This window comes from Cebidichthys violaceus, unplaced genomic scaffold (assembly GCF_023349555.1).
Source record: "Cebidichthys violaceus isolate CVI_PGR_0920_01 unplaced genomic scaffold, fCebVio1.0.p SCAF_48, whole genome shotgun sequence".
NCBI classification, from domain to species: domain Eukaryota; kingdom Metazoa; phylum Chordata; class Actinopteri; order Perciformes; family Stichaeidae; genus Cebidichthys; species Cebidichthys violaceus.
The window spans coordinates 1,175,897-1,199,265 of NW_027176683.1; the positions used below are offsets into that span (position 1 = coordinate 1,175,897).

At 40.3% G+C, this 23,369-nt stretch overlaps 4 protein-coding genes across 8 annotated transcripts in view; 1 reads left to right on the forward strand and 3 right to left on the reverse strand.

Annotated features, from left to right (window-relative positions):
• Positions 1-337: 337 nt before the first annotated feature.
• On the reverse strand, positions 338-4,336 carry LOC137887132 (NLR family CARD domain-containing protein 3-like). Of its 2 annotated transcripts, XM_068729931.1 has the most exons (4): positions 4,095-4,336; positions 3,671-3,888; positions 1,470-3,258; positions 338-527 (listed from the first exon to the last, which is right to left on the reverse strand). In XM_068729931.1, the coding sequence occupies exons 1-4, from the start codon at positions 4,106-4,108 to the stop codon at positions 338-340; spliced, it is 2,211 nt and encodes a 736-aa protein (XP_068586032.1). In that variant the 5' UTR covers positions 4,109-4,336. The 2 variants fall into 2 exon arrangements, with proteins under 2 accessions (XP_068586032.1, XP_068586033.1); XM_068729932.1 differs by lacking the exon at positions 338-527 and having other exon boundaries at positions 1,466-3,258.
• Positions 4,337-5,318: 982 nt separating this feature from the next.
• On the forward strand, positions 5,319-13,409 carry dek (DEK proto-oncogene). Of its 3 annotated transcripts, none has more exons than XM_068729934.1 (12): positions 5,319-5,424; positions 6,686-6,865; positions 7,340-7,438; positions 7,556-7,665; positions 7,777-7,871; positions 7,966-8,095; positions 8,779-9,096; positions 9,625-9,795; positions 10,485-10,575; positions 11,064-11,206; positions 11,462-11,530; positions 13,082-13,409. In XM_068729934.1, the coding sequence occupies exons 2-12, from the start codon at positions 6,766-6,768 to the stop codon at positions 13,091-13,093; spliced, it is 1,338 nt and encodes a 445-aa protein (XP_068586035.1). In that variant the 5' UTR covers positions 5,319-5,424; positions 6,686-6,765; the 3' UTR covers positions 13,094-13,409. The 3 variants fall into 3 exon arrangements, with proteins under 3 accessions (XP_068586035.1, XP_068586036.1, XP_068586037.1); XM_068729935.1 differs by having other exon boundaries at positions 11,067-11,206; XM_068729936.1 differs by having other exon boundaries at positions 9,625-9,783.
• Positions 13,410-13,968: 559 nt separating this feature from the next.
• On the reverse strand, positions 13,969-23,024 carry LOC137887137 (atrial natriuretic peptide receptor 1-like). Of its 2 annotated transcripts, XR_011105025.1 has the most exons (8): positions 21,822-23,024; positions 21,383-21,529; positions 17,839-17,962; positions 17,655-17,723; positions 17,371-17,545; positions 16,753-16,851; positions 15,036-15,599; positions 13,969-14,592 (listed from the first exon to the last, which is right to left on the reverse strand). XR_011105025.1 is itself a non-coding variant. In XM_068729939.1 (7 exons), exons 1-7 carry the CDS (start codon positions 21,899-21,901, stop codon positions 15,454-15,456), a joined length of 840 nt encoding a protein of 279 aa, XP_068586040.1. In that variant the 5' UTR covers positions 21,902-23,024; the 3' UTR covers positions 14,633-15,453. The 2 variants fall into 2 exon arrangements, 1 of the variants encoding a protein (XP_068586040.1); XM_068729939.1 differs by lacking the exon at positions 13,969-14,592 and having other exon boundaries at positions 14,633-15,599.
• An 89-nt stretch (positions 23,025-23,113) lies between these two features.
• npr1b (natriuretic peptide receptor 1b) overlaps positions 23,114-23,369 on the reverse strand; it is a 59,836-nt gene continuing 59,580 nt past the window's right edge. The window contains exon 23 of the transcript XR_011105024.1: positions 23,114-23,350. The gene's annotated coding sequence lies outside the window, so the exon portion shown is untranslated. The remainder of the gene's footprint in view (positions 23,351-23,369) is intronic.

Genomic DNA, 23,369 nt, shown 5'->3' on the forward strand with positions numbered 1-23,369 from the left:
AAAGCATCCCCTGCTTTATGGTCTGTTTGACTCTAAATGGACCATAATGTACTAAATGAACATCATGCTGTATTGAAGAAGACTTGAAACTAGAGATTGAGACCATAAACTCATATTTACAATGTTTACTGAGGGAATAAATCAAGAGAGAAGTAGAGTCATTTTAGACTAGACTTCTATACAACCAGAGGAGTCGCCCCCTGATGGACACTAGAGAGAATGCAGCTTTAAGACACTTAAAAAACTGGAGGTTGCTGCTTGGGGAAACCTCAGTCAAGGATTTGTATATATATATATATATATATATATATATATACAAAAACGAGACCATGTACAGTCAGTGAACTGACCTCAGTGTCTCCAGTCTACAGTGTGAACTTTCCAGTCCTGCAGACAGCAGCTTCACTCCTGAATCCTGCAGGTACATGTTAGACCTCAGGTCCAGCTCTCTCAGATGTGACGGGTTGGACTTCAGAGCTGAGGCAATGACTTCACAGTGAGTCTCCGAAAGTCTACAGTCCCGAAGTCTATCATGGCACAAATATTTGTTAGCTGTAACAATGAAAGAGGACACTTTATATTTGCTTTATGCATTTGATGACAATGTCAAAAGAAGTTTTTGTATTCGATTTGAAATATTACTAATATATTATATACTAATATTAACTAATTACAAAAAATGGAGGAAAAACGTTGTCTGTTGTCACCAAGAGCTCTACGTTACCTCAAAGCAGACATAAATGTGTATAAATATATGTGTATAATCCACAGACTATAGCTGCTGCTTTAATGTTAGCATAGTCTAGCACGAATCAAACTGAACTGCAGTCAGAAAACAAGCATTTAAATAGTTGTTTGCCTGTCGTAATGCTGCCAGACCTAACAAAGCATGAAATCAGACTTTTTACAAATCAACATCATTATGTGGTTATTGCAATGAAATTACAGCAAAATCTATTTATTTTGGGTTCAATCAGCTGTAGTAAACCAGGCAACATGTGGCTTGCTAGATACACTGAATATGTTCACCGAGCACCGCCGGATGTTGTTATGAACACAACAGCGTTTTGTTTCCCGCTGTATATGAGACAAGGGGTCTAGATCAGCACTGACTAAATATCTTGTAAAGAAGCTTAGTAATAGTGTAATAGATTTATTTTTGGTTTAGAGGGTATGATTTAAAAATGGTGTCATATTTAATCTCATTATTATGTACCCAAGATCTTCCTCATTGACAGTTTTTTGGTTCATTTTGTAAAAAAGAAGTAAACAAGTGAAAATGAAACACCAACGTACGGATTACATTTTGTATTATCTTGTCATTTGCAATCTCCTTCATCTTTTCAAGTGTTGATTGTAAAAATAAATGTTATTTTTCAGTAAAACGCATTGGTGTGATAGTTTGTATATTTTAAGATTTAAACTACTCATCTAAACTGATTTATTAAGTTTATCACATCTGGACTTACACAGCTTTCTTGCAGTTCCTCACAGCTGGAATGAGTCTCTGTCGCCCGTCAATTGAGGTGTTGAACTTCTGCAGGTCCAACTCATCCAGAACCTCCTCTGACATCTGCATTATGTAGGACAGAGCTGAGCAGTGGATCTCTGAGAGTCTCTTCTCCGATCGGTTCTCCGACTTCAGGAACTCTTGGATCTCCTGATGCACCGAGTGGTCGTTCATCTCCGTCAGACAGTGGAAGATGTTGATGCTTCTGTCAGGAGAGATTTCATAACTGTTCATCTCCTTCAGGTTGTTGATGGTTTTCTGGATGATTTCTGGACTGTTGTCTGTCCGACCCAGCAGACCTCCTAAAAGTCTCTGGTTGGACTCCAGAGAGAGGCCATGAAGGAAGCGGACAAACAGGTCCAGGTGGCCATTATCACTTTTGAGGGATTTCTCCATGGCTCTCCCCAGGAAGTTCTCCAGGGTTGGGTAATCATCCTTCCCCATGAAGTCCTTCAGTACCTCTGTCTTCCTGTTTGTGAAACAGTGGAACATGTAGACTGCAGCCAGAAACTCTTGAACACTCAGATGAACAAAGCAGTAGACTGTTTTCTGGAAGATCACATTCTCTCTTTTGAAGATCTCTGTACAAACTCCTGAGAACAACGAGGTCTCTGTGACATCAAGACCATACTGTTCCATGTCTTCTTGGTAGAACATGATGTTTCCTTTCTCTAGATGTTCAAACGCCAGCCTCCCCAGCCTCAGAAGAACTTCCCTGTCAGCCTCCGTCAGCTCCTGAGGACTCGTCTCATGTCCTTCATGGTACTTCTGCTTCTTCCTCTTTGTCTGAACCAACAGGAAGTGTGAGTACATGTCAGTCAGGGTCTTGGGCAGCTCTCCTCTCTGGTCTGTAGTCCACATGTGGTCCAGAACTGTAGCAGTGATCCAGCAGAAGACTGGGATCAGACACATGATGTCGAGGCTCCTGGATGTCTTGATGTGTGAGATGATTCTGCTGGACAGCTCTTCATCACTGAACCTCCTCCTGAAGTACTCGTCCTTCTGGGGGTCGGTGAAGCCTCGTACTTCTGTTACCCTGTCAACACGTGAAGGAGGGATCCGATTGGCTGCTGCAGGTCTGGAAGTTATCCAGACGAGAGCCGAGGGAAGCAGATTCCCCTCGATGAGGTTCGTCAGCAGCACGTTGACCGATGCCTTCTGTGTGACATCAGACACGACCTCATTGTTGATGAAATCCAATGAAAGTCTGGTTTCATCCAGACCATCAAAGATGAACACAACTTTACAGACAGAGAGCTCCTCTGCTGTGATTTTCTGTAATGTTGGATGGAAAACATGGAGCAGCTCGAGAAGACTGTACTGCTCATCTTTGATCAAGTTCAGCTCCCTGAACGAAAGCAGAACCACCAGACTGACATCTTGGTTTTCCAAACCCTCGGCCCAGTCCAGAGTGAACTTCTGCACCAAGAAGGTTTTTCCAACGCCGGCGACGCCGTTTGTCAGAACGACTCTGATGGGTCTCTGTTGGTCCGGTGAGGCTTTAAAGATGTCGTGGCTCTTGATCGGAGTGTCATGGAGGGCCTTCTTCTTGGAAGCTGTCTCAAGCTGCCTCACCTCATGTTGGGTGTTCACCTCTTCACTCTGTCCCTCTGTGATGTAGAGCTCAGTGTAGATCCTGTTAAGGCGGGTTCCACTTCCTGTTTTATCAGTTCCTTCAGTCACATGTTCACATCTCCTCCTCACACTGCTCTTGTGTTCATCTAAAACCTCCTGTAGACCGCTATCTCCTGAACGACAAGGAGAAATGTGAGACAATCAAATGCTCGGACAAAACAAGGACAGAAAGTCAGGTATCTGTGGCTGTCTGTTAAATGAGCTCTTTACCGACCTGCCTGTTACCTGCCTGTCTGTTTATCTACCTACCTACCTATCTACTTACATACGTACCGGTCTACCTACCCATCTACCTGTCTGCTTAGCCACTTGCCTACCTTCCTACCTGTCTATCTAACTACCTGCCTGCCAGTCTACCTACCTACCTACCTGTCTACCTACCTGTCCCTCATGTATGTAAAATCGTGGTGTCTTGTAATCCCATGTGGGCCATAAATAAAACTAATACATTAATTCATAAAAATGGTTGAAGCCACATCTATGAATCATTTCTTGGTGTCTCCATGCAGCAGAGAGACATCTTACTTTGCACAGTGCTGGTCCCAATGGCTGTCTGCAGTCTAGATCTTTCTCCACACTGGGGGCAGGAGGAGTCCCCCGATGAAGCAGACCGGTCCCAGTATGAGGTGATGCACTGTCTGCAGAACCAGTGTCCACAGCTGGTGGAGACTGGATCCTTCAGGACGTCCCAACACAAAGCACAGTGGGACGGCTGCTCCTCCTCGGGCTCATGAGACTTCTTCCTGTCTCAGTGGAGACCAACACATTCTTTATAACACGTTTTATATTCATCATGAGGTGTTTGAAGTCACTTCAGAATAACATTTTAGTATTTTTTTAAATATTTAAAATATGAATCATTCCCCAAATATGCGAGACAATATCTTAAATGAATAGAACAAAATGAAATCCCAGACCTCTACTGTTTAACTACATGAAGGTTTATTACCGTTGTGGAAACATCGTCTGTGGTCAGTTCTGTGAGCAGTCTCTGTTGTAAAGCTGACAAAAGCTCTCCAGATTTACTGACATCATCAAACCGTTTGCCACTAAAGTTCTGATGACGGCTTGTTGTGACACATGTCGCCCGTGGGTGCAAAGCAATATGGCCGCCAGAGAGCCTGTTTTCTGCTGCTGAACTTTTTGGGAGATTTCTGGCAAAACTTTTAAACTCCGTTGACGAGAGAGAATTTCTGTAAACAGATGAGAAGAAATACAAAAGGAACATTAAAGAAGAGTTACTGGTTCAATGGACGCTGGTGTTGAGCAGATAATGTCTTTAAATGTATCTCTCTCTGTTTCTGTACATCATCAACACATAAAGAAACACTTCATCCTTCAGTTTATCACAAACATTCATCATCAACACATAAAGGAACACTTCATCCTTCAGTTTATCACAAACATTCACCATCAACACATAAAGGAACACTTCATCCTTCAGTTTATCACAAACATTCAACATCAACACAAAGAAACACTTCATCCTTCAGTTTATCACAAACATTCATCATCAACACATAAAGAAACACTTCATCCTTCAGTTTATCACAAACATTCATCATCAACACATAAAGAAACACTTCATCCTTCAGTTTATCACAAACATTCATCATCTACACATAAAGGAACACTTCATCCTTCAGTTTATCACAAACATTCATCATCAACACATAAAGAAACACTTCATCCTTCAGTTTATCACAAACATTCAACATCAACACATAAAGAAACACTTCATCCTTCAGTTTATCACAAACATTCAACATCAACACATAAAGGAACACTTCATCCTTCAGTTTATCACAAACATTCAACATCAACACATAAAGAAACACTTCATCCTTCACTTTATCACAAACATTAATACAATTGATACAGTAACATCCCGTTTATTGTGCTCACTATTTAATACTAATACCAAACAACTTTCTATTACTTGCTTAATAATGATCATTTTTATTTTATTTTATTTTATTTTATTTTTTTTTATTTTATAACTTGAAATAAGACGGCAGGGGGCGATGATGCACCATTAGTGTGTTGGATACATAATTTAACAACATGAAGAAGAAGAAGAAGAAGAAGAAGAAGAAGAAGAAGAAGAAGAAGAAGAAGAAGAAGAAGAAGAAGAAGAAGAAGAAGAAGAACTACGTCATCAGTCTTTCATCCAATCAGTGGAGTGGGCGCCGCATTAGTCCCCGCCCCCCAGAGAAACCGCCAACAGGAAGTTGAAGTGAGGAAAGTGACAGATGAACAGCCCGCTGCTCCACTACGAGGTAAAGTTTTCATAGCTTCTCAGCTAACGCGAGCTAAGTGACAGTTTGAACATGTTGGGACCTTTTTGGGGAGTTTGTTGCCGCGCAACGTAAACGGTTCATATCGGTATTACTCTCTTAGCCGCGCGCGAACGTAACATTACGGTAGCTAACACTGCGCTCAACTCAGCAGACACTTACATTTTACTGCGCATGTATGCTGAGATTTACGGTAAACGCATTCAAACTGCACAGATCGGGAGCGAGCGAAGAATTTTGGAAAGTTAGCGGAAAGATTAACGTGATACAACATCCTGTTTTCAAAATAAAATGTCAACTAAGCGTTCATACAAATGTTATATGTGGAAATGAGAATAAATGAATTATATTCACATTAAATGTAAAACATGTTACCTGCATCTCGTGAGTTAAAGGGAAATTATTATTAAATTAAATGATACATCTTTTCAGCAACCATCAAATCAAATAATAAACACTTCATCCACAGTTTGGTTGTATTTCCCGTTAACTCACGAGCTGCAGGTTTTATACTTAATGTGAATATAATTCATTTAATCTCATTTCCATATATTCTAAGTGTTTATACACGTTCTTATTATATACATCTTATTTTGATGTTCCACGTTTGAAAACCGGAAGGTGTCACGTTAATCTCTCCGCTAACTTTAAAAAGTGTCCTTCGCTCGCTCCCGATCTGTGCCGTTTGAATGCGTTTACCGTGAATCTCAGCATAGAGGCGCACTGACAATGTAAGCGTCTGCCGAACTGACCGCATTGTAGCTAACGGCGGTGTTAGCAGGCAGTAGCTAGCTGTGTGGACGAGCAAACACTGAGCGTTGTTTTGTTCGAGGACAAAACAGTTAATAAAGGTTAACTTGAAGCATCAGACACCAATAATGAATCCGTCGTTTTGAAGCACTACAGCTCCTTCCAGGTTAAACTCCATAGAAATAACACATGACTGTAAGATTACACCAAACTATATTCACTGAACAGCATGAATCTGAGTTTTGATAGACCTCACTCAAGATGCATATTCATCAGCCCTACAGGTTGAAGAAGGTCCTGCAGCTCTGTGTGTGGAGATGTTTTACTTTCACTTGTTCATCCAAATGAATACAGACCCTTGAATGTGAGACTTGACTGTCATAAAGTAAGATTTACTTCCTCATAAAGGCTCCGTGAACACGTCATTTACCTTGTGTGTGTGTGTGTGTGTGTGTGTGTGTGTGTGTGTGTGTGTGTCATGCGTTCATTACAGACCAGCACGGAGGGATCGCGGTGACGTGTCCGTCTTTCTCCCGATAGGACGGATCGATACGCGGACACGCTGAGGCAGCGATGGACGGATCTGTGGCTTCAGAGGAAGACGTGGAAGAGCAGCAGGAGACGTCACAGGAGGACCGGTCCAGTCCCAACAAGAGACGCTCCAAGACACCTGGTAGAGTCAAGGAGAGGCTTCACTTCCTCTGCTCCTCCTTCAGTCACAAGCTGCTCTCACACCAGACTGTGACGGACCTTTGACACCTACACACACACACACACACCTACACACACACACACACACACACACACACACACACCTACACACACACACACCTACACACACACACACACACCTACACACACACACACACACACACACACACACACACACACACTCCGTTCATGCAGGGTGTGGTCTCCTGTTGCCGCTGTAGAGCAGGTTCCTCAACTGTCAAAGGAAGTGGGCGTGTACTATGTTGTTGTACGTCATCATAACTGTGTTGTTCTCACTAAAGACGTGTTCTGGTTCTCTCTACTTCTACTCATCATGGTTCCGTTTCCAACGAGGAGCAGGACTTTTACTTTGAAGGGGACATGAAGCCCACAGAGAGAAGCATTGCCGTTGATTTCTCTGTCTCTGTGCTTGCAGCTGCAGGTGACGTCGTTGAGGGTAAGCGGGCGAAGAGGACGGTGGAGAGGCTGGATTTTCCGGCCCTGAAGCTGAAAGAGAAGCTCAAGATTGGAGACGGTCAATATTTAAGCTTTTATTTTGAAGCGTCTCGTGTTTGGGTACGAGCGTTGCCGGGTTGAAGGTCGCGTCGCCGTGTGTGTTGAGGGTGCGTCTGCTTGTTTTCTGTGTCTTCAGGTAGTGGAGATAAACTGGGGGACATCCCACGCACCGGCCACCAGATCACCAAGATGAAGCGAGCCGACCTGAAGCCTCTGCACGCCATCCTGTTCGACAGACCGGGGAAGGTAGGAACACCCGCATGGTTCAGTGGAGCGACGGAGTGTGTGTCTGGAGGGAGGAAGGAGGCGCTCCCTCCTCCCTCCAGACGGTGAGTTCACTGTCTGCTGTCTCCTCAGATGGCCACGCTGAAGAAGAACCTGCGTCTGTTCAACGGCTTTCCTTTTGACGCCGACAGCGAACATTACACCAAGAAACGAGAGAAACTCCTCAAGTGAGAAGAAGACACACACACACACACACACACACACACACACACACACACACGACCATAATGAAGAGCTGTCCCGTCGTCTTCTCTGCTGCAGGAACTCTAACTTTACGAACAACAAGCTGAAGGTGGTCTGTGGAGTTCTGGACCTGGAGAAGAAGGGAACTCACTCAGACCTGGTCGACAGGATCCTCACTTTCCTCATCGCTCCGAGAAACAGCGGGAAGGTGAGCGGAGAGTTCAGGGATCATCATCAGAGGAGGAGGAGAGGTGGTCGTGAACAGAGTGTTTAGTCCTGATGAACACGAGTGTGTGTCACGACGCTGTCGTCCTCGTCTAGTGAGGGAGTGAAACATCAAGCCTGATTTGTACTGCATGTAGGCCGATGATGATGATGATGATGATGATGATGATGATGATGATGATGATGATGGTCAGGAGAACGCACTGTGATGAGTAACCTACACAAGCAGTCACATGACCTCATGCTTATTCATGTCCAACATGAAACCTCTTCTTTTTATGGAGGATATAAGGCTCTGACTTTATACTGTCTGCTCTTATAACACACACACACACATGTACACACACACACACACACACACACACACACACACACAGACACACACACACACACACGAGTGACCTGTGAGAGTGGTTTTCTCATTGTTCTCTCATGGAACCGGTCACTCTGTGGTTCAGGCTGGATCGTAGACGACTGCAGTAAAGATTTGATGTGTTTGTGTTTTTCACGTCTAGGTTAGTTTCACTAGTTTCACTGGTTTCACTAGTTGGCCTGTCCAGCGTTCTTTAGAGGTTTCTTTCTGAAGTGTGATCTTATTTTGGGCCCAGATGTTCTCTCTACAGATGTTGAACTACCCTGAAGTTAACCCCTCCTCTCCTTCGGCAGCGTCTCCCCGTGAAGAAGAAGAGGAGATCAAAGAAGAAGCTGTCGGGCGACGACTCCAAGTCCAGCACCAAGAAGAAGAAGCGCAAACCCAAACCCAGCAGCTCCTCCTCCAGCCCCAAGAAATCCAAAGCGGGGAGCAAGTCCAAAGCCATCGTCATGGACTCCAGCAGCGACGAGGAAGACGAGAAGGCGGGGGGGGCTTTGGCGGAGGCCGAGGGATCGGATACGGAGGACAAACCGTCGGAGAAAGAGGAGGACCGGTCTGACAAGTCGGAGGAGTCTGCAGACGAGGAGGAGGAGGAGGAGGTGAAGGAGGAGGTGAGGTTGTCTGAGAATCGATAAGTCGATCAACAGAAAATATGAGTTATTACTGAACACTAAAACACAAACAAAAAGGGTTTTAGTTAAACAATCGGCAAAAGTTGATCAGAGCCAGAAGCTGTTTAAACAGACGTTATCGACGGACTTTTGACTTTCCGACTGTCCCTGAACACATCGTGTTTGACGAACGCTTCCGTCAGAAAAAGCAACGAAATTCAGAGTTTTGAAACGGTGACATTTCATCAAAGTAAGTTTATTCTACACGTCTTATTGTACAAATGTCTAAATAAACTGTTCAACACCAACCAGATGTTCTCAACCCGACAGACGAGTGTCGTTAGCGTTTATCAATGCTGCTGTCGGTTCTGTGTGATTGATAAGAAGAGAATCAACATGTCTTCATTGTTCTTGTTTGTGAACAGAGAGAAGCTCAGACAGACCTCTGGACCGATGCCTCGGTGACTCGCTTCACTCGCCTTTCATCGCAGTCTTTCTTTGTTTTTGTCTATGTTTCTTCTGTTCCAGTCTCCCAAATCAAAGCCGCTCAGAGAGAAGTCTGCTTCCAAGAAAACTGCTCCGGTGAAAAGAGCGAGGACACCAGCGAAGAAGACGGGTCCTCCTAAAAAGAGAGCGAAGAAGGACGATTCAGACGAGTCGCAGTCCGACAGTGAAGCTGACGAGAAGGTGAAGCTGAAGGTGACCGAGGGTTTAAACATGGTCACATGACATTCATTCAATGACTCCATGACAGTCTGTGCTTCTACCTCACTGTAGTCCTGATCCTCTATGTGAACCAGTCTCAGTGTAGTCCTGGTCCTCTATATGAACCAGTCTCAGTGTAGTCCTGATCCTCTGTATGAACCAGTCTCAGTGTAGTCCTGGTCCTCTATATGAACCAGTCTCAGTGTAGTCCTGGTCCTCTATCAGACCTCCATCAGTACAGAGACCATCAGAGAGAAGATGGTCTGTTTCTATAGAGTTGTTCTTAATGATGTCATCGGAGCCACCGGGTCAGATTCTGGTGAAACCAGATGAACTCATGCAGGTTCACCAGAACCTCCTTCAGCTCAGACTCCAGCAGAGACCTGGTCCACTGTGGACAGACCCAGACCCAGAGCTCCGGAGTGAGGAGAGCTCAGCTCCCAGCAGCAGCAGCTTCTCCTCCTCCTCCTCCTCCAGGAGCAGAGCTTCTCCTCTCTGCTGGAGACCCAGGACGTATTTCTGGACCTGCTGGAGAGGTGTTCTAAAGGGACTCTGGTGCTCAGAGACCACCAGAACCAGCACCACACTAACGCTCCCTGCAGCAATGTTAAAGCTTTGTTTGTCTCAGGAGTCTTGTGATGTTGTTGAGCTGATGTTTTTATATTTGTATTATTATTTTACAGCCCAAAAAAAAGAAACCGGCTCCAGCCAAACCTGCCGCCAAAACCAAGAAGGCCGACAGCAGCAGCAACAGCAAGACCAACACCAACACAGGTGAGGTCCTCGGGTCAGCTTCACGAGCGCTGATTGGGGATCATGTGATCAAATGGGAAATACTTAAAACATAACACAGCAGATTATTATTATTAAATTATTATTTGCACACAAATTCATGGTAAAACTCACTATGTTCTAACTTTGTTGTTGTTTGTACCACTTATATTTATTTAAATATATTTATTTATTTATTTAAATACATGTATTTGTATATATATATATATATATATATATATATTTATATTCATATTTTAATTTATTTATATTAATATATATTTATATTTAAATGTATTTATTTTTATATATATATTTATTTTTATATATTAATTTATATTTTTATATATATATATTTATCATAGTTCATGTTGATTGAGTTTGTATCCTGCGTTTGAAGAATGTGGTCTTCTGCTCATTGGGTGGTGAGTTTAAGACCCTGAAGAAGCTCGGGAGGTTTTGAATCTAAATGTTTGTTTCTCTTCCTGCAGCAGACGACAGTTCAGACGACGACGAGCCGCTCATCAAGATGATCAAGAAGTCTCCGAGCGACGAGCAGCTGAAGGAGACGGTGAAGAGTCTGCTGAAGGAGGCCGACCTGGAGGAGATGACCATGAAGAGGATCTGTCAGAGGGTGAGGAGAGACAGGGAGACAGACAGGGAGGGAGGGAGAGACAGGGAGGGTGGGAGAGAGGGAAGGAGAGAGAGAGACAGGAAGGGAGAGACAGGGAGAGAGAGAGAGAGAGACAGGGACAGAGAGGGAGGGAGGGAGACAGAGAGAGACACATAGACGTTACATGTTATTTCATCATATTGTGTTTTATAATCTTAATAATGTCTTAAGAATAAAGAATAATGTCAAAAGAACAATCTTTTGTTGTGTTTTTAGGTGTTTGACAATTACCCAGACCACGACCTGAGCAGCAAGAAGGACTACATCAAACAGACCGTCAAATCTGTGAGAGCACACACACACACACACACTAATGATGTATAATAATGTGCTTAGAGCTGTAACATTAAACTTTATTTACACTGTGATGGTTAACAGTGAAGTACGGATCAATTCCAACAATTTGGGCTGTTGGTCGGATGAAACGAGACGTTTTCTTGAATCCTCGCTTTAGGAAACCGACGGACATTTTAGATTAAATGATTAGTTACATGATTAGAACAAAATCTAATGCATGGATAATGAAAATTCTATTTAGTTGCTGTTGAGAAATTGACCACCAGGTTCCTTCTGTTCAGGTCCAAATATCACTGAGTCATGCAGTTCCTATTGTTCTCCACTAGAGGGAGCTATAGGAGAAGAAACAAAGTCAACCTTCAGATAGAAGTGAAGAGAACAGAAAGTAGAGCTGAGTGACAACATTTAACCCAAAATAATAAAAAAGACTGTTCTTGATCCGAACTGATTAATAACACAGTTTAACGTTAACTATCACAGTGTAAATAAAGTTTTAACGTTAACCATCACAGTGTAAATAAAGTTTTAACGTTAACATCAGAGTGTAAATAAAGTTTAATGTTAACCACCACAGTGTAAATAAAGTTTAACGTTAACATCAGAGTGTAAATAAAGTTTAACGTTAACCATAACAGTGTAAATAAAGTTTTAACGTTAACATCACAGTGTGAATAAAGTTTAACGTTAACCATCAGAGTGTAAATAAAGTTTAACGTTAACCATCAGTGTAAATAAAGTTTAACGTTAACCATCACAGTGTAAATAAAGTTTTAACGTTAACATCAGAGTGTAAATAAAGTTTAATGTTAACCACCACAGTGTAAATAAAGTTTAACGTTAACATCAGAGTGTAAATAAAGTTTAACGTTAACCATAACAGTGTAAATAAAGTTTTAACGTTAACCATCACAGTGTAAATAAAGTTTTAACGTTAACATCAGAGTGTAAATAAAGTTTAACGTTAACCATCACAGTGTAAATAAAGTTTTAACGTTAACATCAGTGTAAATAAAGTTTAACGTTAACATCAGAGTGTAAATAAAGTTTTAACGTTAAGCATCACAGTGTGAATAAAGTTTAACGTTAACCATCAGAGTGTAAATAAAGTTTTAACGTTAACCATCACAGTGTAAATAAAGTTTTAACGTTAACATCAGTGTAAATAAAGTTTAACGTTAACCATCAGAGTGTAAATAAAGTTTTAACGTTAACCATCAGAGTGTAAATAAAGTTTTAACGTTAACATCACAGTGTAAATAAAGTTTTAACTTTTGAATTGTGTTTTCATGAAGAAAAAAACACTATAAATTACTAAAACAAAGTAAAAGTAATATTTCGTATTTTTGATGTTTTACTGACTTCAGAGTTTAAATGACTCTTAAATATTGTTTTACAGTTTTCTGACATTTCATAAAATAATCGACATATTGATTGATTGGCAGAGCTGCTGCTGTTGTTGTTGTTGTTGTTGTTGTTGTTGTTGCTGTTGCTATTGCTGATTTTGTTGTTGTAATTATTGTTGTTATTGTTTCCTCACAGCTGATCACATGAAGATCTGAAGTCCAACGTCCCAGAAAACAAACCTTCTTGTCATTAGTTTCGTATCACGTTTGTTTGTCAGTTTTCTACATGATGTTTATTAATGTGCGTCTTGGGTATAGATTATTATAGTTCGTCATCAACAACTTTCAGATTTATGAAGAAAAGAGAGATTTTCCAGAAGTGAACCTTTATTTAGTTTTTCTTTGAGTGAAGAACGTCTTTGTTTAGATTTGTACATAATGTTTCTAATTAGCTGAAACTATTTTTGATTAACTCATTATGTTATTAATTTACCTGATGAATAAAAGAACCTTTTTTTAACTAACTTGTCTCAACGTGGTTTCACTTCTCTCTTCCTGCGGAAACATCGACGACCCAAAAATGAATTTAATGAAACTACGACGGTCGATTTACGTGAAAAAACATGAATACAAATAAGAGAAAATAGCTTCTATAATTCATTTAAAAAACGGTTCACTTCTGTTCTGTGATCTCTTCATTTGTTGCCTTTTTGTGATTAAAAAAAACAAAAAAAAAAAACTCAGTTGACACAAAGATAAAATACTATTTATTAAATATGAATTACAATACCACAGTGTACAAATACTCCTTTGAAAATGTTACTTATGCAAAAGTATCGGCATCAAAAATGACATAAAAGTACTCATGCAGAATAATGTATGTTGTATTTATGTATTATATTATAATAAATATGTGTATTATAATATAAATATATACTATAGATATATAAATATAGATAGACATTAATGCATCATTATTAATAAATGATGCATTAATGTGTTCATCATTTTAAAGATGGAGCTCATCTTAATGACTATATAACGCTGGTACATTAATCTGTAGTAATACACTGTTTATTAGTTTATATTTTGTTTTATTAATCTGAATCTGCAAAGTACATTTCAAGTTATCAAATAAATGTAGTGGAGTAGAAGTATAAAGTAGCAGAAAATAGAAATACTCTAAAGTATTTTCTGTTGGTTCTGTCGCCCCCTGTGGACTAAAGTGGTAGTGGTTCACCAGAGTCCCTCTAGAAAACCTCTCATTCTACTGCAGCAGGGTCTGACAGTCTGCTCCTCTCAGTCCTGGTTCTGGTTCTCCCGTGCCTCCCTTCCCTCCAGCGGGTCCAGCAATACGTCCTGGGTCTCCAGCAGAGAGGAGAAGCTCTGCTCCTGGAGGAGGAGGAGGAGGAGGAGGAGACGACGCTGCTGCTGCTGCTGCCGGGAGCTGAGCTCTCCTCCTCCTCTCGGGAGCTCCGGGTCTGGGTCTGTCCACTGTGGACCGGTCTCTGCTGGAGGATCTGGGTCTGTCCACGGTGGACCGGTCTCTGCAGGAGGATCTCGGTCTGTCCACGGTGGACCGGTCTCTGCAGGAGGATCTCGGTCTGTCCACGGTGGACCGGTCTCTGCTGGAGGATCTCGGTCTGTCCACGGTGGACCGGTCTCTGCAGGAGGATCTCGGTCTGTCCACGGTTCATGTAATTGCATCTTTTTTTTTATATAAATATAAAAACAAGAAGGCAAAACATTTGTGTATTTAGAACTTTTTATTTCCAAAAGAGCTTCAGTGAGATTTGAACACGTTTACGAGAGAAAACCGTCATTTAGTCAAAGTTAAATAAGAAGTGATTTAAATAATGAACACAAACGTCTTCATGCTGCTTTTCAACGGGAGGAACCTTCAACCGTCTTCAAGTATGTTCTCTGTGACTCTGCCTTTTTATGGAACGCTATGCATTGTGGGTAACAAGAGTGCAGAAATGCGGACTTGAAGAAAGTTTGTTTTTACATCTTTTTGTAACTTTCAGACGTCAAAAAAACCCTTTTAAGGAAGTCTTAAAACCCTTCGTTGTAGTAAATATGTATCAGCCAAATCAAATAGTTTATAACACATTTAATCTTCACAGGCTGGTTTAGAGGTGAGAACGTACCCATGATTATGAGATATGAGTTTACAGTCCTGGTCTACGCCCCCTCCTCCGTTAAGGAGCCTCCTGAGTGAGTCCTGGTCCCGGACCGTCAGCAGTGACGGTTCTGCTGAACGTTTTAGAAACATGAAACATGTTGAATCTGAAACGATATAAAGTAAATGTTCTAGTTTCTTCATTGTCGTGGCGTTCCAGTGTGAGTCCTGATCCTGCAGGATCCAGACCAGGTTGTTGCTTTTTTCCCTCCCGTCATCGCTCCACATCCGTGTTTTGTCGTTTACTCGCACACTTTAGCGGGTCTTTCCTCCCGTAGATGTGCATGGTGAATGTCTTCTTTTCGTTCAGAAGTGACGAGTCCTCTGACGTTTTCCTCGTCTCCTCGTCCTCTCTGTCCTCTCTGTCCTCCTCCTCGCCCGTCTCCTCATTGGCTGTCGCTCTCTCCCAGCAGCCAATAGGTGGTCATCTTCCCTTTGCCCTTGACGTCGATGTCTCCTCTCGGCTCCAGCAGGAAGCAGTTGAACTCCAGCAGGACGTCGCGAGTCGCCGCCGACACGTGAATCTTCAGCGCTGCACGGACAAAATACAAGATGTGATGCTAGGAAAACACCAGACTCATCACCAGTATCATCACCAGACTCATCACCAGTATCATCACCAGACTCATCACCAGTATCATCACCAGACTCATCACCAGTATCATCACCAGACTCATCACCAGTATCATCACCAGTATCATCACCAGACTCATCACCAGTATCATCACCAGACTCATCACCAGACTCATCACCAGACTCATCACCAGACTCATCACCAGTATCATCACCAGACTCATCACCAGTATCATCACCAGACTCATCACCAGTATCATCACCAGACTCATCACCAGACTCATCACCAGACTCATCACCAGTATCATCACCAGACTCATCACCAGTATCATCACCAGACTCATCACCAGTATCATCACCAGACTCATCACCAGACTCATCACCAGACTCATCACCAGTATCATCACCAGACTCATCACCAGTATCATCACCAGACTCATCACCAGTATCATCACCAGACTCATCACCAGACTCATCACCAGACTCATCACCAGTATCATCACCAGACTCATCACCAGACTCATCACCAGTATCATCACCAGACTCATCACCAGTATCATCACCAGACTCATCACCAGTATCATCACCAGACTCATCACCAGTATCATCACCAGACTCATCACCAGTATCATCACCAGACTCATCACCAGACTCATCACCAGACTCATCACCAGTATCATCACCAGACTCATCACCAGTATCATCACCAGACTCATCACCAGTATCATCACCAGACTCATCACCAGACTCATCACCAGACTCATCACCAGTATCATCACCAGACTCATCACCAGTATCATCACCAGACTCATCACCAGTATCATCACCAGTATCATCACCAGACTCATCACCAGTATCATCACCAGACTCATCACCAGACTCATCACCAGACTCATCACCAGTATCATCACCAGACTCATCACCAGTATCATCACCAGACTCATCACCAGACTCATCACCAGACTCATCACCAGTATCATCACCAGACTCATCACCAGACTCATCACCAGTATCATCACCAGACTCATCACCAGTATCATCACCAGACTCATCACCAGACTCATCACCAGCGTGGAACAGAAGTACTCGTGTGATTGATGGTCACCACCCACCTTCTCCACTGGACTCCATACGAGACGACGTGTTGACGGTGTCTCCGAACAAACAGTAACGAGGCATCTTCAGACCGACCACGCCGGCACACACCGGACCTGAAGCACAAAGAACACAGGAATGTACTGTATATGTATGTACTGTATGTGTATGTGTATATACTGTATATGTATGTACTGTATGTGTATGTGTATATACTGTATATGTATGTACTGTATGTGTATGTGTATATACTGTATATGTATGTGTATATACTGTATGTGTATATACTGTATATATGTATATGTATATATATACATACATATACATATGTATATGTATATGTATATATATATACATATACATATGTGTATATATATACATATATATGTATATATATACATATATATGTACATATATATATATATATGTATTTATATGTATGTATAAATGTATATGTGTATATGTATGTATGTGTATATAAATACATATACTATATATATACACATACATACATATATATGTACATATATATATGTACATATATATGTACATATATATATGTATGTATATATAAATATAGATGATTGTACTTGTACACGGTGGTGTGTACTTGTACCCTCTGTGTGTACTCTCACCGCTGTGGATTCCGATCCTCAGCTTCAGCTGCTGCTCTGATCGGTGGCAGATCTTGAAGGAGCGGACGGCCTCCAGCAGGGCGAGCGCCATGCGGGCGATCTCTCTGCCGTGCTGCATCCCGTTCCTCATCGGCAGCCCCGACACCACCATGTAGGCGTCGCCGATGGTCTCCACCTGGGGGGGGGGGTGATCAATAGTCTCCTCTGTTTTAACATGTCTGTGTCTCTGAAGTTCTTTGTTCATCTTTAATGAGGTGAAATAACTTTGGTTATTGGTTGGTCACCTTGTAAACATCAAAGTTGTCGATGATGGCATCGAAACAGGTGTAGAGATCGTTGAGCAGAGTCACCACCTGCACAGTCACAACAGCCAGCTGTTAGTCATTGATCCAGATGTTCACGTGGCGTTCACATGACACAGGTGTGTGTGTGTGTGTGTGTGTGTGTGTGTGTGTGTGTGTGACTCACCTGCATCGGCGTGCTCTCTGCAGAGATGGCGGTGAAACCGACGATGTCGCTGAAGTAGATGGTGACGGAGTCAAAGGCCTCGGCCTGAACCGTCTCACCTCTCTTCAGCTGCTCTGCTACTGAGCTGGGGGGGAAGAAGCATTTTAATGACCTAATATATGTCAACTTTTTAGACTTTATGACATATTACGCTCTGAAATACAAAACTATGACTCTTTTATGACTTTGTTTTCGGCATACTATCCTATGACTTTTTTCGACATATGAGTATGTCATATGGAAGCCCGTTTCCGTCATTAAAAAAAAAAAAAAGTGATTTATTTATTTTTTTATGCAGAAACGGGCTTCCATACAAATGACATACTATACTATGACTTTTTTCTACATGCTATACTATGACTTTTTTCTACATGCTATACTATGACTTTTTTCTACATGCTATACTATGACTTTTTTCTACATGCTATACTATGACTTTTTTTCAACATACTATAATATGACTTTTTATCAACATACTATAATATGACTTTTTATCAACATACTATAATATGACTTTTTATCAACATACTATAATATGACTTTTTTTCAACATACTATAATATGACCATTTTTTCCTTTTTTTGACATGCTATACTATGACTTTTTATAGACATACTATGCCAGTGATTCTCAACAGGTGTCCGTGGCTAAGTGGAGAGCAGGGCTACCTTTCAATCAGAGGATCGTCGGTTCAATCCCCGGCTCCTGATCTGTTAGTCTCATGTCAAATTCAGCAAGACAATTAACCCCAAAAAAAAAGTTTTTTCTATGACCGTTTTTCACTGTTTTTGACATGCTATACTATGACTGTTTTTCGGAATACTATACTTTGACTATATTTTAACTTTTTTTGACATGTTATACTATGACTTTTTTCGACATACTATAATATGACTTTTCAACATACTATACTATGACTTTTTCCGTCATACTATACTATGACTTTGTTCGACATGTTATACTATGACTTTTTTTCGACATTATATTTTGACTTTTTTCGACATATTATAGTTTGACTTTTTTCGACATACTATACTATGACTTTTTTTGACATACTATGGCTTTTTTCGAGATACTTTACTTTGACTTTTTTTTTACATGTTATACTATGACTTTTTTCGACATACTATACTATGACTTTTTTTGACATGCTATACTTTGACTTTTTTCGACATGTTATACTATGACTTTTATGTGTATGTACTGTATATGTATGTGTATATATTGTATGTGTATGTGTATATACTGTATATATATATATATATATATATATATATATATATATATATATGTATATACTGTATGTGTATATACTGTATATATGTATGTATATATATACATATACATGTGTATATGTATATATACATATACATATGTATATATGTATGTATATATACATATATATACATGTATATGTATATATACATATTCATGTGTATATATATATGTATATATACATATATATACATGTATATGTATATATATATATATATATACATATATATGTACATATACATATGTACATATATATATGTACATAACACAAAACACAAAAAAAAATTTTTTTCTATGACCGTTTTTCACTGTTTTTGACATGCTATACTATGACTTTTTTCGCCATATTATAATTTGACTTTTTTTCAACATACTATAATATGACTTTTCAACATACTATACTATGACTTTTTTCAACATACTATACTATGACTTTTTTCAACATACTATACTATGACTTTTTTCGACATGTTATACTTTGACTTTTTTCGACATAATACAATTTGACTTTTTTCGACATGCTATACTATGACTTTTTTCATACATACTATACTATGACTTTTTTGACATATTATGGCTTTTTTCGACATACTTTACTTTGACTTTTTTTCAACATGTTATACTATGACTTTTTTCGACATACTATACTATGACTTTTTTCGACATCGTATACTTTGACTATACTATAACTTTTTTCGACATGTTATACTATGACTTTTTTCGACATACTATACTATGACTTTTTTTGACATATTATACTTTGACTTTTTTTCGACATGCTATACTATGACTTTTTTCGACATACTATACTATGACTTTTTTTGACATATTATACTTTGACTTTTTTTCGACATGCTATACTATGACTTTTTTCGACATGTTATACTTTGACTTTTTTCGACATGTTATATTATGACTTTTTTCGACATACTATAATTTGACTTTTTTCGACATGCTATACTATGACTTTTTTCATACATACTATACTTTGACTTTTTGACATATTATGGCTTTTTTCGACATACTTTACTTTGACTTTTTTTCAACATGTTATACTATGACTTTTTTCGACATACTATACTATGACTTTTTTCGACATCATATACTTTGACTATACTATAACTTTTTTCGACATGTTATAGTATGACTTTTTTCGACATGTTATACTATGACTTTTTTTTAAATACTATACTTTGACTTTTTTTCGACATACTATACTTTGACTTTTTTGACATGTTATACTATGACTTTTTTCGACATACTATACTATGACTTTTTTTCGACATATTATAGTTGGACTTTTTTCGACATGTTATACTATGACTTTGTTTGACATACTATACTATGACTTTTTTCGACATCGTATACTTTGACTATACTATAACTTTTTTCGACATGTTATACTTTTACTTTTTTCGACATGTTATACTTTGAATTTGTTTGACATGTTATACTATGACTTTTTTTCGACATTATATTTTGACTTTTTTCGACATATTATAGTTTGACTTTTTTCGACATGTTATACTATGACTTTTTTCAACATACTATACTATGGCTTTTTTCGACATGTTATACTTTGACTTTGTTTGACATGTTATACTATGACTTTTTTTTGACATACTATATTATGACTTTTTTCGACATATTATAGTTTGACTTTTTTCGACATGTTATACTTTGACTTTTTTCGACATGTTATACTTTGACTTTGTTCATTATGTTATACTATGACTTTTCTATAACTTTTTTCGACACACTTTTTTTTATGAAGATTTTAAACATACTATGAATCATTTCAGCATAATCTATGACTTTCTTTAGAGTCTAAAGAAAGTCATAGATTATACATGCTGTACTGTGACTTTTTCACTTTTTTTCAGACTTTCTACTTTGTGACATAATATACTGTGACACACTCTAATATGACTTCCTGTGACATAATATACTGTGACACACTCTAATATGACTTCCTGTGACATAATATACTGTGACACACTCTAATATGACTTCCTGTGACATAATATACTGTGACACACTCTAATATGACTTCCTGTGACATAACATGTCTCCTCTGCTTCACTATTACCTATTTTGACATACGTTACTTTAGCTTTTTCTAAAATCTTTTTTATGAGATTCTATGACTATTTTGATATTACTATGCTACAACTTCTTAGCCCCTGTTTATTCTATACAGTAGTACTGTAGTAGTGTCAGTAATACTCACTGTGGTAGTATCTGGTAAAGTAGTGCTTCAGCCTTGCGTTTCTCCTCGTGATAAGCTTGTGTTCGCTCCTCCACCAGCTCCTCCAGGTTGTTGGCGTACTGCTCCATACGGGACAGCAGGTTGTCCAGGATGTTGGTCCTCGACTCCCTGAACACACACACACACACACACACACACACACACACACACACACACACACACACACACACACACACACATTATATCTAACTTATCTCATCTTATAATGAAGCTTGTTTCTTTTCTTTCATTTGATACCCACATATCTCTTGTTAAAATTCTCTAAATGTTTGATGGGTGTTGAAGTCCAGACCAGGTTTCACTGAGACAACGTAACACTGGACCTTGCCGGCTCCGTCCCGTTAACATGCTCCACTAGTGTCCCATGTTCTAAGCCTCGCCTCGTCCTCAAAGCACTCACTTGTTCTGCTTGCGCAGCAGCAGGCGGATGTGGTTGAACTCCGGTCTCTCCGTCGGCTCCTCGGCCCAGCAGCGCTGCATCAGCTGACCCAGCTCAGGGCTGTGACTCTGGGGGTCGACGGTCGGCCTGAGGCAGGGCCACTCGCCCAGAACCACCCGGTCCACGATCTCTGCAGAGGGGGGGTAGCGAGGGTTCAGACGGTTCTACCGGGGTTTGGGGGAAGCGACCGCAAATACACGGATGGGTGGTTTTTAAACCGAGGGTCGAAAATGTGAAGAACAGAAGCCAAACTGGACCGAGGAGGAGAAGCTTTAATGGATGAAAGAAATATGTTAATTATAATAACTAATAATAATTAATGTGGACAGAAATAATAAAGCCGTTTTCTCCCTTTTTTTTAATTGCCACAAAATAAACAGACTTTAATTAATTCCATAAAGATTATGGAAGAAAATACATTTAGAAGAAATTGCAGGACCCGACAATAACCTTTTACAACTGTGTTTATTACATTTGTTTTGGTGTTATGATGCAAAAGTACTGAGAAAGTAGAACCACAAAAATAAAATAGAAATTTACATTAACATTTTTAATGTAACTAGAATAACCTCTGCTGTCGCATGAGTTTAAGTCTGTCCAAAATGACACTTTATCGTTTTATCCTATTTGTGCGTATTTGTAACAAATAAGATACAAATTCTTGAGTTATTGCCCAAAAGAAGTGACTGTTGTTCAGCCACAGTTCATCTTTGAGTCCTGGTGTGTATATATACAGGAAATATGTTTGTGCCAAATTTACAGAAATTGTCTCGAGGCGTTCGTGAGACATCGCATTCACGAGACGGGACGGACGTGAGGTCACAGTGAAGGTCCAACCAGTTCATCCTCGAGTCCAGGAGACGTTCATGGGACGGAATGTGTCCAAATATGAGCTGGAGACGTGATGATTGTTCACAGGATGAAACTATTCTCATTAGACTGAAGGACAAACTCTCGATTTTAATGTTTTAGGTGAAATGTTTTTTTTCCCCATAATTCCTAGAAACACACGTCATCACTCGTCTCCGTCTTTCTGTCCCTCTGCGCTTCGGAAACGGAAACTTTTCAACGTCGGCTTGAAGGATTTCAACCACGAGTCTGATTTAAATAAACGAGTTCAGGAAACGTTTAACACTTCAACGTTCTGGAAAGAAAGACTGAAGAGAGTGGAAGTGATGGAGGAGGAGGAGGAGGAGGAGGAGACGACGCTGCTGCTGCTGCTGCCGGGAGCTGAGCTCTCCTCCTCCTCTCGGGAGCTCCGGGTCTGGGTCTGTCCACTGTGGACCGGTCTCTGCTGGAGGATCTGGGTCTGTCCACGGTGGACCGGTCTCTGCAGGAGGATCTCGGTCTGTCCACGGTGGACCGGTCTCTGCAGGAGGATCTCGGTCTGTCCACGGTGGACCGGTCTCTGCTGGAGGATCTCGGTCTGTCCACGGTGGACCGGTCTCTGCAGGAGGATCTCGGTCTGTCCACGGTTCATGTAATTGCATCTTTTTTTTTATATAAATA

Coding starts and splice junctions, on each gene's coding strand:
- LOC137887132 (XM_068729931.1), bottom strand. Junction 3,259..3,670: donor TGGGACCAGCACTGTGCAAA/GTAAGATGTCTC, acceptor CTTGTCGTTCAG/GAGATAGCGGTCTACAGGAG. Junction 528..1,469: donor AGGAACTGCAAGAAAGCTGT/GTAAGTCCAGAT, acceptor GTGCCATGATAG/ACTTCGGGACTGTAGACTTT.
- dek (XM_068729934.1), top strand. CDS start 6,766: ATGGACGGATCTGTGGCTTCAGAGGAAGACGTGGAAGAGCAGCAGGAG. Junction 9,097..9,624: donor AGGAGGAGGTGAAGGAGGAG/GTGAGGTTGTCT, acceptor CTTCTGTTCCAG/TCTCCCAAATCAAAGCCGCT. Junction 9,796..10,484: donor ACGAGAAGGTGAAGCTGAAG/GTGACCGAGGGT, acceptor ATTATTTTACAG/CCCAAAAAAAAGAAACCGGC.
- LOC137887137 (XM_068729939.1), bottom strand. CDS start 21,901: ATGCAGCGCTGCTGGGCCGAGGAGCCGACGGAGAGACCGGAGTTCAAC. Junction 21,530..21,821: donor CTGCTGCGCAAGCAGAACAA/GTGAGTGCTTTG, acceptor GTGTGTGTTCAG/GGAGTCGAGGACCAACATCC. Junction 17,546..17,654: donor ACAACTTTGATGTTTACAAG/GTGACCAACCAA, acceptor CCCCCCCCCCAG/GTGGAGACCATCGGCGACGC.